The 16,560-nt window shown below is 47.0% G+C and overlaps 1 protein-coding gene across 2 annotated transcripts in view; it reads right to left on the bottom strand.

The window, feature by feature from the left end:
• Positions 1 to 16,560, bottom strand: part of LOC144823936 (sperm-specific sodium:proton exchanger-like) — an 8,804,346-nt gene that overhangs the window by 5,024,745 nt on the left and 3,763,041 nt on the right. For both annotated transcript variants that reach the window (XM_078682870.1, XM_078682871.1), the window contains one exon: positions 9,690 to 9,871. In XM_078682870.1, the coding sequence (XP_078538996.1) occupies positions 9,690 to 9,871 (182 nt within the window). The remainder of the gene's footprint in view (positions 1 to 9,689; positions 9,872 to 16,560) is intronic.

Here is a 16,560-nt window from a genome sequence, read left to right on the forward strand (position 1 = left end):
CGACGTCGACCGCCTCTGGGGCGTCGACGGAGCCATCACTTTCGACTTTGGATGTCTTGACGACGAGTGATGCGAAGAACGATGGTCTCTCGACGTCGAACGGCGATGACTTGCCGACGACGGAGCTTTCTACCTCGACGTCGAATGTCTACCTGACGACGGCGGAGGAACCCTGGACGTCCTGGACGTCGAACGTCGACAAGACCTCGACGCAGATCGCCTCCTCGACGCCGATCGATGTCTCGTTGTCGACGGCGGAGGAGTTACACTTCTCTACACCGATCGTCGTCGAGATGACGACTGCGCAGGTATGCCGCCCCTCGACGCCGATCATCGCCGAGTTGATGACGGCGGAGGGGTCTTGGTCCTCGACACCGATCGTCGCCTGGTTGACGATGGCGGAGGGGTCTTGGTCCTCGACGCCGATCGCCGCCCGGTTGACGACGGCGGAGGAGTCACTGGCCTCGACGCCGATCGCCGCCCTGTTGACGACGGCAGAGGCATGACCTCCCTCGACGCCGATCGGCGCCTGGTTGACGATGGCGGAGGGGATTTCGCCGCCGGAGCTGCCATCCTCGACGCCGGTGACGAACCTGATCTTCTTTTCGACGCTATTTATGCTGTATCTTGGTGGCATTAAATTAATGTTGAGCAACCCCAGCATGTGTCGGACCCGTTCTTAACCAGGGCGGGATTGGAGGAGTATGGAAGCAGAGGCCGGCTAGGCATTTCCGACACGCCCCTCGTTCAGGAGCTCCACGTATGCCGGCAACTTTCTTGGATTTGGTGCATGGACTGCACAACGTGGCGCCCCCCCGACCTGGACTGTTGGTAAAGGTATCGGGGAGAGGGAGCAGATGGTCTGCTGACGGGGTTGCCTGGCAACGATGCAATCCGCCAAGCAGATCCTGCTAAGTTATAGGAGCGCCTTATTGGAGAACATTATTGTATGCCAGGGTGGGTCACTGTACCTTGCTTTGGACTCCAAGGGCATGTTCCAGGTAGCGGGATCTGGTCAAAGCATCTGGGGACTTCAGAGTAAGAAAGCGGCAAAAACACTTGAAAGATGGAACTTTCCCTGTCCGCTTTCGATCGCTACAACATTCAGCCAATGGGAGTCCTCGGCAGGACTTATGAAAAAGCCCCGCAAAAGACTATCATTTTGAAGCACACACCAGACACCCGGCACTGAGAAAGGCAACCGCCGAAACGCGTCTGCCAGGGACAGAGAACTGTGTGCACATCGCGCTATTTATGCTGTATCTTGGTGGCATTAAATTAATGTTGAGCAACCCCAGCATGTGTCAGACCCGTTCTTAACCAGGGTGGGATTGGAGGAGTATGGAAGCAGAGGCCGGCTAGGCATTTCCGACACGCCCCTCGTTCAAGAGCTCCACGTATGCGGCAACTTTCTTGGATTTGGTGCACGGACTGCACAACGTGGCGCCCCCCGACCTGGACTGTTGGTAAAGGTATCGGGGAGAGGGAGCAGATGGTCTGCTGACGGGGTTACCTGGCAACGATGCCATCCGCCAAATTAATGTTGAGCAACCCCAGCATGTGTCGGACCCGTACTTAACCAGGGCGGTATTGGAGGAATATATATATATATATATATATATATATATATATGAGTATATATATGTGGGGCACATATAATACATTTTTTCCGGGGTCCTGCGCATGGGCGGGAATATTCTAATGCTAATGACTATTGATGAGGATCCCCTGGAAGAGAACTGTTTGTTACCAGGAGAATACTTAACATTTAGGAGGGCACTGACTGCCACTTGATGCTAATTTTTTCTGGGCGGGGGTCGTGCAGTGCGGTCGGTTTATTGAACGGACATTGCTACAGACTAACTGTGAGCAGGCTACCTACGCCCCTGTGTGTGGAACACTCCCCCCGCCAAGCTCTCACCGTTGAGAGCTTATTTATTTTCTGTTCTGATTGGTTAATTGCATTTGGTTTTGGTATTGGGGATGCAGGGAGAGGGGTGGGGGGCTGTGGGAGGGTATGGAGCTAATTTGGGAGGGGCAGCAAGGGATAGGGGGCGGAGAGCTGGGGCACGGCCGTGTTGGGGTTTGGCAAGCGTGGGTGGGGGGCTGGGCAGAATTACATGTATTTCTGTCACTGCTGTTTACGGAAATGGGAGAATATTCTATTGTTGTATGTTTGAAATTGAGCTTTATTGGCAAGAACATGGAAAGACGTGCGCCTTGTACATTGGCACGTAAGATTACACTTGTTAGCACATACTTACCTCATCCCCTGCTATGACGCAACACCCGCACGACAATGACACTATTACACTTCTAACGTGGAACGTTAGGGGGTTAAATGACCATAGAAAGGTTAGACGAGTGCTTCAGTACTTCTCGACACATGCGATAGATATAGCACTACTCCAGGAGACACACCTATGACCGGAGTGCCCGACACTAAACTACAAGGGGCTCCATAATCACATCCATGCCGCCGGATTCACCTCCAACGCCAGGGGAGTACTGACCTGGGTGAACCCTAAGTCTTCCCTGACATTGACCCCTGTGACCAGGGACACTGAAGGTCGATATGTTATCACGAAATGTGCTGGTAAAGGCATTAACTTTCATGTGGTTAACTCTTACGGCCCTAATTTTACTGCGCCTCCTTCTACTTGGCACTAGCGAGTAAGATAAGAGATCATGGGGAGGGACATGTCATGTGGGGCCGTGATCTTAACATGATCCGACAACCAGCGTTTGATCGGTCGGATGGCCCAGATAGGCGCCCTTCGGCTTCTGGCAGTGTTCTTGAGGCTGAGATGATCAGACTGGGATTGCAAGACGTTTGGAGAACCAGACACCCAGAGCAGGGGGGATATATACACACTACTCCACATAACACGATATCCACACCCGTATCGATTACTGGCTCCTCTCCTCGCCTCTCCTCTCTATGGTACAGGCATGCGTACCGCTGCCTCGCACCTACTCGGATCATTCTCCGGTGCTAGTTACCCTTCGAGCTCCGACGCGCCGCCCTCCCCCATTTTCCTGGCATCTCCTGCCGTACGCACTGTTGGCTAACGCCTTCCTTGAGGAATTGGCGACAGCCTTTGAGGAGTTCTTTGACAAAAATGAGGGCACGGTGGACTCTTTCCTGACTGTTTGGGAGGCCTTTAAGGCTTACCTGCGTGAGGTTGCTATCTCTAAACATGCAGGAGTCCTTAAATCCATTCGGGATCGTTTGTCCCGTCTGGAAAGTAGGCTGAAGGATATTGAAACGTGACGCCTTCGAGACCCCAGCGCAGAGCTAACACAGTAGCTTGTGCAAACTATCCGGGAATATCATGAGGAGGCAGACTCCGAGGTGAAGCACCTAGAGAAATATGCCATAGCCAGATCATATGGAGAGGGTGAGCATCCGGGAGCGATTTTAGCGAGAATTGCTAAGCAGCGAAGGCATTGCGTGATGTCGCCCGTGTTGAGATCCCGCAGACTGGAGAGGAACTGTCTGATGCGCAGGTGGCGGCCCGCTTTTGGGAATATTACGCCGAACTCTACGCCTCTAGAGGTCTGATCTCGGAGGAGCGTATCCTTGATTATTTAACACATATTCAGCTTCCCTGGCTCACCAATTATTCGCAAAGATCATTGCTAACCGCGTCAGCCCACTGATTCCTACACTTGTGGCTCCCGAACAGGCAGGCTTTGTCCCCAACCGTAATTTGACATATAACTGACGCACAGTGTTTGCGGCGTTCCAACACACGCGTCAGGAGGTACCTGCAGTGGCAGTCTTCCTTGATATGGAAAAGGCCTTTGATTCAGTCGAGTGGCCTTTTCTTCGCTTGGTGCTGCACCGTATGGGAGTAGGGGACCTTTTCATTCAACTGTTGAATACGCTCTATGCCTCCCCAATGGCGAGAGTCCGCGTAGGATCGCTCATGACTGAGCCTTTCCCTGTGGGACGTGGAACCAGACAGGGCTGCTCCCTCTCCCCCCTCTTATATGGCCTAGCCGTGGAGCCACTAGCATGCGCTCTACGCGAATACCACAGTCATCGTGGTATTAGATTTCCCGGATACAACCTGATAGTGTCCACGTATGCGGACGATACTCTGCTCTATATTCGGCAACCAGAGGACAACCTCTCGAGGGTGCTGAGAGATGTGGTGCTATTCAGCTCGCTTTCCGGGATTCACATGAACTGGGATAAAACTGTAATGTTCCCGCTCACCCCTGCCACTGGGAGGGTCGATTCGGATTATCCCATACAGTGGACTACTGATTCGGTACGCTACCTGGGTATCCGGCTGCACACGAACTCGGAGGTGGTCCTTCGGGAGAATTACGGGATGGCAATCTCGAAACTGGAGGATGATGTGAATAAGTGGATGGGCCTCCCCCTTTCACTACTGGGATGCATATCATTGCTGAAAATGATAGTCCTTCCCCGCTTCTTATTTCTTTTTAGCAACATCCCTATGGTCTTATCATGCGCATTCTTCTGACATCATCACACCCTGGTGCTGCGACTAGTTTGGGCTGGTAAGCAACCCAGGGTAGCATGGGACATCCTTATACGTCCGTATGAGAAAGGCGGCCTACATGCTCCAGACTTTGAATTCTACTATCGTGCTGCCCAGGGCGCACATGCGTATGGCTGGGTGCATGGACCAGCTGATGCGCCACATCTGAGGATTGAAGGAATTGTGGCAGCTCCGACTTCATTGCCTGCGTTGATGGTCCGCCCTAGAGATCGGCGAACGGGCATCTTAGACTCGTTAAATAATTTGACACATGCCTGGTATCACCTTATGGATGCCCAAGCATGCTCGCTACTATAAGCCCCGGGAGCGAAACTGGCTTGGTGCTCGTGGCTTAGCCCCTGTAGGGACAAGTGTGTCTTATCCGCTCTTGCTAAATTGAACCTAATCACCATGGGAGACCTCTTCATTAACGGTACGGCCTGCACAAGGGAAGACTTAGACACGGGAGGCGATTCGGACACCCTGCTCCTTCCACGCTTTCAATTCCATAGAGTGCGACATGCTTTGAATTGCTGAGAGAGGATATGACAGCACCCCAAGCAGTTTTGACGTATTTCTTTATAGTCTCTGATAAAACACCGGCCCACATAATATCGCACGTTTATAGTATCACGCTAGCGGAAAGGACAGTGCATTATGCCAAACCACGTTTGGCATTGCAGATGGACTTGGAAACTGACTTCCCTGAGGACAAATGGAGGTATTGCTGCGCTAATGTCAAGAGAGTCTCACTTAATGGCCACCATCAACTATTGCACTTTAAGTTCCTTAATAGGGTCTATTACACCCCTGAGCGCTTGTTCGGATACGGCTTGCAAGAGAGTCCTGGCTGCGAGCGATGCAGAGCGCAGACTGCAGATTTTCTTCATTTGGCCTGGCTATGCCTGAAAGTTGCTGACTTTTGGCGGGTGGTTTATGACGAGGTGAATAAGGTTACAGATTTAACACTGACCCCTTCCCCACTACCAGCACTACTGGGATATTCTAAGGATATTGTTCCGGCTCTGCATCGGCTTGTGGATATGGCCTTCCTGGTAGCTAAATGGTGTGTTGCGCTCACCTGGATGCGGGGACTGTCCCCGACGCTAGCCAGGTGGTCTCATGACATGTTATATTGCTGCACACAGCCAGGATTGTACAGTGAACTGCTCCCTCCCCGTAACCGACTGAAGAACTACTGGGCTCTGTACCTGGAGAAGAGGCCTACATAGTGCGATAGTGAGGCGAGCAACACACACTCAGACTTACAGCCGGGAAGCACACGAGAGGATGCACCAATACACGCAGACGTAGAGTCTCGGGTTCATGACCCTGACCTGGAATTTAGCGGCTGACGATGGAACGGGTATGGGAGGCACTGATAATACCATTGTAGCCTTCGATGAGGCATTGTATGGTGTACATGATTGCATCGCTGTTCGGATTGAGGGTAATGTCGTTGCCATTGGATAATGTGTACATGTCAAAAGTGATTGTGATATTGTTGCTCTACAAACGCCAATTCTATGTTCTTTGAATGTAACCTGTTGAAATGCTAATAAATAAAATAATAATTAAAAAAACAGTGCAATGGCTGACACATGCTTCTGGATGGGGGAGGCCTCTATCCGGCTCAGGTGTGGGACAGGGGGCATGGTGGGATTGGTAGTGCAGGCCTCCCACCCTCAAACAGCCAGTGCAGGGAAGATGGCTACCTACCTGTTAGGTGAGGGTGAACATTGCAATGGCTGACACATGCTTCTGGGTGGGGGAGGCCTCTATCCTGCTGGGGCGTGGGACAGGGGACATGGTGTGAGTCATGGTACAGCCCTCCCACCCCCAAACAGCCAGTACAGGGAAAATGGCTACCTACCTGTCAGGTGAGGGTGAACAGTGCAATGGCTGACACATGCTTCTGGGTGGGGGAGGCCTCTATCCTGCTCAGGTGTGGGACAGGGGGGATGGTGGGAGTTGTGGTACAGCCCTCCCACCCCCAGACAGCCAGTACAGGGAAGATGGCTATCCTACCTGTTAGGTGAGTGAGAACAGTTCAATGGCTGACACATGCTTCTGGGTGGGGGAGGCCTCTATCCTGCTGGGGTGTGGGACAGGGGGCATGGTGGGAGTCGTGTTACAGCCCTCCCACCCCCAACCAGCCAGTACAGGGAAGATGGCTACCTACCTGTTAGGTGAAGCTGAACAATGCAATGGTGTTTGGGTTGTGCAAGAAAATACATATCAGTGTATTGGTTAACATTTGTTTGTACTTACCAGCCTCCACCCCCCCAGATACTCCTGTGAGACTCCTGGTTCTTGCTTCTCCTCTCTTTGACAACCCTCTTGAGATCAGGCCACCGCTTCATTATCTCCTTCTTTGATCGCGGGGTGGTCCCTATTGCATTGACCCTTTAAACAATCCTTTCCCACATTTGTGTCCTTGTGGCTAATGGGGTCTGCTGGACCAGGCTACTAAACAGTTGTGGCTCCACTCTCACTATCTCATTGACCATGACTGTCAACTCACTCTCTGTGAATTTGGGCATTTTATGTGCTGCCATGGTGCGGGGTGTTTGAAGTGTTTGTGGGTGCAGGTGTGTGCGTGGTGGGTGTGTTGTTGATGTGCGAGGTGTGTTGTGTGCTGGGGAATTGCTGGTGCAGGTGTGATGGTGGTAGTGATGGTGATAGTGGTGATGTTGGGTGTGTGTGTTTGTTGTTTTTCCTCTCCTGTCAGATGTGGTTTATGCCCTTCTCTTCTGGAATGTTGCAAAGGATTGTGGTCAGTAAAGGAGCTGGTTTTATACTCAGCTGTGAGGTGTGTCCAAATGGGATTTTGCTGTCAGGTGTGTTGTGAGTGTTGTCATGGGAATTGTATTTTTTGGGGGCATTTGTTTTATCATTGGTATGTGTTTTGTGCATTTGGAGGACATGGCTACTTTGATTTGTGGTAAGTTTGGCATCGTTACAGTGTTTTGGCATCGTCCTCCATGTTTTTCATGTACCGTCCGCTGCAGCGGCTATGCTGCAGCTCTTCTGCTGTCTCTCATTCACTCCTGTGTGGGACCGCAGCAGTCGGAAACAGCGGATCGTACCGTGGGACCATCGGGGATATCCTAATTCCCTGTGCGGTGTCTCCGCTTTGCTTGCAGCAGGGTGTAGCTTTTCCGCTGCATTTCCGACGGTCGGTTTTTGGACGTCACCGTCCACGTCGGGGGTGGTTATTGTTGTCCCGCTACCGCCGCGGTCAGTCTTTTTTGGCGGTTGATCCTAATTTGACCGCCTTACAAAGGTGGCAGGCCTATGAAGCTTCCCCTTTGTGGACACAGCCCATCCTGGGGGAGGAGGCATGACACCTCTGCTCAGGATAGGCTTTGTTTCTGAACACAGAGACCAGAGACTCTCTACCCAGGTGTCCAGAAGCCTGTCTGGTGGTGGCAAATGGCAAGCAGTCATTTCCACACCATGGCTGGTCATTTTTCAGGCGGCATCTCTAAGATGCCCTCTGTGTGCATTTTACATTAAATCCCACACTGGCATCAATGTGGGTTTAATGTGCTGAGAGATTTGCTACCACACATTCCAGAGTTCAGTACAGCCATTATGGAGCCGTGGAGTTCGTAGAGACCAACTCCCAGATCAAATACTCTTTATGGCTTTACTGCACTTACAATGTCTATGAATGGACTTAGACGCAGTAGAGGTACAGAGCTCATGCAACTGTACCCTCACCTGGGGCTAGTGAACCCTGCTAGAGAGGTGACTCACCTAGGATCCAGGCAGGGGGTTGCAGGCTTGGTACACAGGGAAGTGTGCCAAGTAGACTTCACTTTTCTCTGCATCAAAACACATAAACTGCAATGGACGTGTGTTTGTGCAGGGCCCCAAGGATGGTTCAATAGGTGCTGCAGCCCTTAGAGGCCTTTTCTAGTCTCAGTGCCCTTGGTACCAATGGTACCTTTTACAAGGGGTTTACCTGTGGCCATAGAGGTGCCAATTGGGGGTACAAAGGTACGACTTTGCGAAGGAACACAAGCCTTCAGAGCCTGAGTGGCAGAGACCCAGGGGACACCAGGTGAAAGTGCATTATGTGTCAGGCAAAACGTGGTTGGTGACCACGCAAAAAGGGGCACTTTCCTACACCTGGAACAATGTTGTATTTGATGGTGGTCTCTCTTTTTGGATCTTCCTCACCTAGAGTCCCCAGAGTAAGGTGGACGAGCCCTGGTAGAGTACTTACCCTCTACTCGCTCCTGTGACATCCCACCTTTTAACTGCGCTTGTTGCTGCCTGCGCTGCTTCTCTGTTCCATGGTGGTGAATTTTTCTCCCTGTCTCTCAGGGTACATCTGGAAAAGTTCCTGCAGTGTGTACATCTGTCAGGAACATGACATATGGGTCTGACTTGGCCATTTTTCTTCCACAGGCAGGACACTTGTCAACTAAGGATGGCATTTTATTTGACTAAGGAAAAAAAGTCTGCCTGTAAATGATAGAAAAACACTTTGACAGATGAAATCCGTCGAGTAAAGTATTTGTCAAAAAATCTAGAGTGGGTTTTTTGAGGGAAAAGAAGGCAAAACAGCTGAGCTCAGTGTTCCAAGATGGAAAAAAGAACGGAGGCAACTGCTACCTGCTGGGCATGATGGGATAATGATAAACTGTGAGCCCTTAAAGATGCAGACTCTCTTTGCAAATCTGCACAGTTGCAGCCTACAGGGCTACATTGCCACCTTCTTTTTTTATTTTTTTCCTTTTAAAAAAGAGTTTGTTAAAGGGATGTACGTAGTCAAATAACGCAACTCAAGTTAATTTAAACTTTTTCAAATGCAATCTGAAGCAGTAGGCCAATTTATCCTTCTTATAGATTGCAAAACATTACTGCCTTAAGTGTCTCTCTAGGTCTTACTGTAGAATAGCGAGCATCTACACTTAAGAAGATATATTGTAAAGAAGTACTACAGGTTCTTCGCAAGTGGGAGGGACTGTTCAGTGCTTAGGATTAGCAATGGAGGTTCCCTGAGAGAGAACATACCACTACAACTGTGAAACTATGTACCATTCGTTTTATTGGGGCTATGAAGGTAGCTTGATAAATTCATGCAAAAGTGTAGCATTTTCTCACATTGAAAGTATAGCACATTTTCACAGTAGACTTTTAGATATGCAAAATACTCACATTGGATTCAGAAGTATAATATGGATCAGCAATAAAAGCTGAGATTTCAACCATATTCCAATTTGCATCAGCTAAAAATCGGTCCATTTTTAACATCCAAAGTGTGGTTAAGGCACAATATTGCAGACGTTGGATTATACTGTACATTGCCATGCGCTTTGCTGGGGAAACATCACAGAAACCTAAACAAAAATGAACAAGTTACTGGAGCAGCGGAATTCAGACTCTACCGTTACATGTCACAGAAATGCAATTATATTTGCGCATTTGACAGTATATTCACTGTCCGCCTTAACTTCATTATCATGTTTGAAGCATTAAAATGTATTAATGAAATATATTCATTGTAGATTTTAGAGATTTATACAGGTGTGCCCTAATGTTCAGTTTAAACACGAAAGCATGTATTATTTATTCAAGCTTTACACTTATATGTCAAGGTATATTTTCCTATGTAAACATTTACGGTCTAATTCACAAAGGTTAAACAAGATGCAAGTCTAACTTTACGTCTTTTGCTATTCACAAAAGGGCATTTAACTACTTGTAAATGTTATTTGTTAATACCGAAAGCCGTAAAGTTAGTCTTTTATCTCAGTTTACTTTTGTGAATTGGGCCCTTCCTCTTCTACTCTTCTACTCACATTTTACATTTATTTTTCAAGTTAGACGTGTGCATGGATAACCATGTATTCAAAGTACACATTAAGGGGCTCATTAGGATCCCGGAGTAGGAGGGAACGTCCACATGGGCAGCGGCGTTCCCTCCGTGAAGATTGGGATGTGACCGCCAGGGTGGCGGTCACATCCTCTATCTTTAACATTGCGGCGGGTGCAGCTTCAAGCTGCACCCGCCGCTATGTTAAAAATGCATACATTGCATTTGTATGCAGAAAGCGTCAGGCACCGCCTGTGCACCCCTCACCCCCCCTTCACCCAGGGGGCCCGCAACGGGCCCCCGAAGTCAAAGTCCATATGCTTTTCCACGGCGGAAAAGCCGCCGTGGAAAAGCATCTCTTTTACACTATCCTAATATGGCTGGCAGTGTCTGATAGATACCGCCAGCCATGTTACAGCTTTTCCGCCGCGGTTGTAAGTCAACCGCGGCGGAAAAGCGGCGGACTGAAACCAGGACCCACCAGCCATCATAATGTGGCGGTGGGTCTTTGGTGGATCCGCAGAGGATTTTCCGCATTCTCCGGGCCGGCGGTGGCTTCCGCCGGCCCGGAGGATGCGGAAAATCCTCCATCCGAATGAGCCCCTAAGTGCTTAGCTAAAGTTAGCCTGACTAAAGGCCTCAGTTGACATGCATTTTGCTTTTCCAACATGTTATTCTTTCAGGTTTATTCTTTCCTTAGTTAGAGAAAGTCTTAGGGCCCCATTAGGATGTTGGGCGGACCGCCACCGCCATGCGGGCAGTGACGATCTGCCTGACATCCTTCCCCGCCCGCCACCCATTTCCCCCGCTATATTACTATGGCAGGGGGGACCGCGGCAAACGGAAAGACTGTCCGCCGCTTTGCCGCCTGGTTGACATGTCGACCGGGCGGAATAGAGTTGTATATGATGGCGATGTCTGTTAGACACCGCCATCCATATTAGGATGTGGGTGGGAACATGCTTTTCCGTGGCGGCAAGGCATGCGGGAATCTCCTGCGGGAGTCTCCTGTGGGGACCCGTTGCGGGCCCCCAGGGATTCTGGGATGTGTGGGGCGCACATGGGGGTACCTATGGTACCCCCTGCACTTTAATGTACAACGTGACAGGCACCGCACGGTGCATTGAAGTGCACGACGTGCACTTTTAGCATTGCACTTCAATGAACAAAGTGACAGGCACCGCACGGTGCCTGTCACGTTATGCATTGAAGTACACAACATTCATCACATTTCAGCACCGGCCGCCGCAATGTTAAAAATGCGGAATGCGCCCACCAGTGTGGCGGGCGCATCCTAATGGCCCCCACGGGACCGCCACCCTTATGGTGGGCGGTCCCGTGTTATGTCTGGATGGCGGGCGGACTCCTAATGGGCCCTTTAATGTCTGTATTGGACAACTGATAGAGCAGAGAACTTGGCAGTGAATATGGAGAAATAATTGTCGAAAGAGGCTTTTTGATCATCATGTACCAGGATGGCAAGGTGTTCAAGGTTGAGAACCACACTTGGTGCATTGGGAAATTGGAGCTTTGTTGCAGGTACACTCAAGTAATTGTGATTGGTCCCTAGTAGTGAGAAAGGAGCTAAGGAATTTTTGAGTCTCCTGTTACTTTTAATTTGATTTTCATACAGGTAGAGTAACCAAAGATTTCCTTTAGACTTCAAGATTTACATACCTCTCTACTTGCCCTATTCTTTTAAGTGTGAAGCTTTATGCTAAACACTTAATTCCTTTTTCCAAGTCTTCTACTGAAGTCTGATCATGCTGACACCTTCTTCTAGGCTCCTGAATTATAGACCCTTGACTGATGACCCATGCTAACTTATGTTTAGAAGAGATACGGGAAGTTTCTTTATGGAACAGTGTAGTGTTTCGCTCTAGTCTTTTTAGAATCCTTATCTTGGTGTTCTTTTTATTGTTCTATTTAGAATGTATTCATTATGTGTTTTCAAAAAGGAACGAGCTTTTGTAAGACGTTGTATGCTGAGCTGCCGCGTAGCACCTGTCAGAGAATAAGGCTACTTCTCAACTTAATTGAATTCGACTCAATTACTACAAAAATACGTGGCGACGATTTAACGACAGGTGTGTGCAACCCACGCAAGAACTAAGCTGTTCAAGAGGAAACTACACAACAGAAACCTACACTTTAGACACATCGTGATCAAAACCATCCGAGTGTTCAACATAACGTACGAGGATTAACGTATCTACGGAAATGTCAAGGTTGTAAGGTACTGTTTTTTTTATTCTTACTGAAACCTATCGGCAGCGGCTATTCTTCGCAGTCACAGTACCGGTTGGTGTGACGTACGCATAACGTACAAAATTAGCATACAAACTAAAGCAAGGAGGCCTTGTTTGTACGTTCAACGTCAAACGTTCACTCGAAGTTGAACGCAATGTTAGCCAGTGAAACGCATCGCCATTTTCTCACGTAAACTCCATTTTAACAACATAGGAACGCAAACCTTCTCTTGAACCGCAACGTTACGGAGCAAGCCATTTTAGATGCCTTTCGACTTGAATCAAAAGACAGCGTTTTCTTCGCTTTGTAAGGAGACACAGTGTCGGCTGCGCGTCACAAAGAAATAAACAATTTCCTCGAAGATATCACAAAACTAGACCACGTTGCCGCATTGAAAGAAACGGTACCAATATTCTTCATTATTAGCGTGTTTCAAAATGTTTGTTTATTCACGGTGACACGCATACCTCATGACTGTTCTTTTTCACTGCAACTTTAAAACGGTGACACGCACACCCTGCAGCTGTTCCTCTTCAATGAAACTTTTAACTTGCCTCCACAGATACGTCTATTAGTCTGTGTTAAAATCAATTTCTGTTGTTGTTTATAAAGTCAAAAGTTTATATTGCCTAACACAGTATTATCAAATGTTGCGATAGTGAATATATATTTCTGAATTATTACTTTATGGTACTTTTAGTTATCCATAACGTCCATAACCGTTTAAAAAAAAAAAATGAGTTTACAGGCTGTTTCTCCTCCACCTCCTTTCCTTGATCTACCAGGCGAACCACCTATAGTCTGGAAAAAGTGGTTTGATGCTTTTACCACATATATAGGAGCTATAGGTGCTTCCAGGTACAGAGCAGAAAGGAAAAAGTATATTTTACTAATTAGTCTTGGGTTCGAAGGTGGTTCAATTTTCAAACACTTACCTCCTTTAGTACGTCCTCCTGAAGAGGAGGATTTGGACGATTATACAGAAACAGTCAAGTTATTAGAATTACGTTTTGATATCAAACCTAGTTTGGTTGTTATCAGACACAAAATTTATAAACGTGAACAGAAACAAGGAGAAAAAGTAGAAGATTTCATTTCTGTGCTAAGGATACTTAGCGCAGAATGTGAATTCGAGAATTTTAGAGATCAGATGATCAGAGATCAATACATTTGTAAATGTGTTGACAAAGGAATTCAACAGAAGTTACTTGCTTTAGGCAATCCCTCACTTGAAGAAACTGTACGTGTAGCTAAAAGTATTAAATTTTCAAAATTATCTGTTAAGGAACTTGATGGTAAATTATCTACTCCTATTCCTAGAGGTGAAACTGTAAGTGTTGTGAAAATGCAAGAGACTAAAACAAATTCAAGTGGTCATACGGATAACAAGTTTTTTAAACAGAGTAATATTTGTTTTAAATGTGGGAAATTTCCACATTTCAAGTCTGGACGTCCGTGCCCAGCTAGAAATGTCACCTGCAGACGGTGTGGGAGGTTAGGTCATTTTGCAAAAGTTTGTCAAAGTACAAAACGAAATGTTTCTCAAATACAGTCTAACAAACAGTGGAGCAATTCAAATAATTCTGCTTCTATTGCTTATGTTTCTGACTATAACCAAGATGACACCTCTAGCATTCAAGATGATTTGAGGGATATGGTTGCTGTTGTTGGGGTTAGTGTGGATGATTCAGAAAGTGAATGTGTTGACCCTTACACTGACATTGGTATAGGTGATAAAATAGTTTGTTTATTAGTAGAATCTGGAGCCAGGATAACTATGTTGACTCAAGAACTTTTTAAAGAAGTTTGGGGTGACAGTAAATTTTTTCCCCCGACAGATCTCCTATCAATTATGAAGGAAGGAAGATCGAACTTAAAGGCTATTTCGAAAACTCCCTTGAGTTTAGAGGAAGAAAATTTTTCGGTAAAGTGTATGTTTCCATCAAAGGATTGAACATTCTTGGATGGTTTCATCAAGGTTTATTTAAGATGGTTCTCCATGCTGGCACTACAGACCCCATTTCTGTTGTCCAAACTGATGACACTGTCAGCGCAAAGGATCCCATCTCTGTTATGCAAGATGATGTTTTTGTCAACAAACTAGTAAAAGATTTTCCTACAGTTTTTTGCAATAAGTTAGGAGAAGTGAAGGGGTTCAATCACACCATTTGTGTAAAAGACAATTCTATCCCTGTTAAACATATGTTAAGAAATGTCCCATTTAGTGTGAGAGAACAATTGGAAATGGAATGTATTGACCTTTGCAGTAAAGGAATAATAGAACCCATTGAATCCTCCCTTTGGCTTTCTCCCTTGGTGGTCGCCAAAAAGAAAAATGGCAAACTTCGCGTCTGTGTTGATTTACGCAGTTTGAATAAGAGTATCTGGGTAGATTCTTTTCCTCTTCCCAAAATCCCTGATATGTTATCACTTATTGATGGGTCAAAGTGGTTTAGCAAACTGGATTTGGCGTCTGCATACCACCAAGTTGTTTTAGATCCTGCTTCTAGGCACTTCACTGCTTTTATATCCCATGTGGGCTCTTTACAGTACTGCCGCATGCCCTTTGGGTTGGCCTCTGCAGCAGCAGTCTTCCAGAGGATCATGTCTAATATTTTGAAGGGTATCGACGGAGTCGTCGTCTTTCAAGATGATGTGTTAATTCATGGAGTCACATGTGATGTACATGATGTGATTTTGGAAAAAGTGCTGCAAGCTTTATGCAATGCTGGTGTGGTTTTGAAAAAAGAAAAGTGTGTTTTCAGGGCACGGAAGGTGGAGTATCTTGGCCATGTGTTATCTGAGAATGGTGTGGAGCCTAGGCCTGGATTAGTGAAAGCTATAGTTGACAGTTTACCACCTAAAGATAAAAGTGGATTGAAGTCTTTTATTGGATTATGCGAGTTTTACGCCCGTTTTATTCCAGACTATGCTACTAAGGTACAACCTTTGACCAATATGCTCAAAAAGAGAAGTTCCCTTTCTATGGGATGTTCGCTGTGAGGCTGTTTTTTCCTGGATTGAGGAACAATTAGTAAGCTCTAAGATTTTGAAGCCCTTCAATCCCAATGCCATGTGTACCATTACTGTTGATGCCAGTGGCTTAGGTTTAGGGGCTGTTCTTACTCAGGAAGTAGGTGGTGTAGAACATACCTTGGGTTATGCCTCTAGGGTACTTCGTGGTGCAGAGTTCAACTTTGCTGTGATTGAGAAAGAACTTCTGGCCTGCTGGTGGGCAATAAGAAAGTTTAACCCATACATCTGGGGAAAACATTTCCGATTAAGGACTGATCACAGTCCTCTTATCTCCATTCTTTCTGGTGTTAGGGTGAAAGAGCATTCTCCAAGGATTGCTAGACTTTCAACCAAACTACTCCAGTATGACTTTGATGTAACTTATATCCCCGGCAGCAAAAACACAAGAGCTGATTACTTTTCAAGGAATCCAATTGAAGTTGACTGTGAAGGTGTTTGTGAGGAGGATTACGATGAGGAGGAATGTTTCGTTGCTTCTGTTGGTTTAGATGATATTTTTCCATTAGTGAAGCTGAATGGAGGGAGCACTTATCTAATGATGTTCTCCTTAACGAAGTTCTAAGATGTATGAAAGAGGGTTGGCCCAGGGAGAAAAATATGCATGTTTCTCTCCAAAGTTTTGTGAAGGTTTCAAATGAACTCTCTATTGAAGGAGGTTTACTTCTGTGTGGTGACAGACTTATCCCGCCTGGTGATCTCAGGAACAGAATCGTCAAGGGTGCCCATGAAGGTCATCTTGGTAAGACTTTAACGAAGAGGAGGATCAGAGAACTTTACTGGTGGCCTCAAATGGATCAGGAAATTGATACTGTGGTCGAAGAGTGTGTTGTGTGTTCAAGTGCTGAGAAGTGTTTGAAAGTACGTTCTCCTCCTTTACAACCCATTGTTCTTCCTGACAGACCTTGGGAAAAGATAGGTATTGATTTG

This window comes from Lissotriton helveticus, chromosome 3_1 (assembly GCF_964261635.1).
Source record: "Lissotriton helveticus chromosome 3_1, aLisHel1.1, whole genome shotgun sequence".
NCBI classification, from domain to species: Eukaryota; Metazoa; Chordata; class Amphibia; order Caudata; family Salamandridae; genus Lissotriton; species Lissotriton helveticus.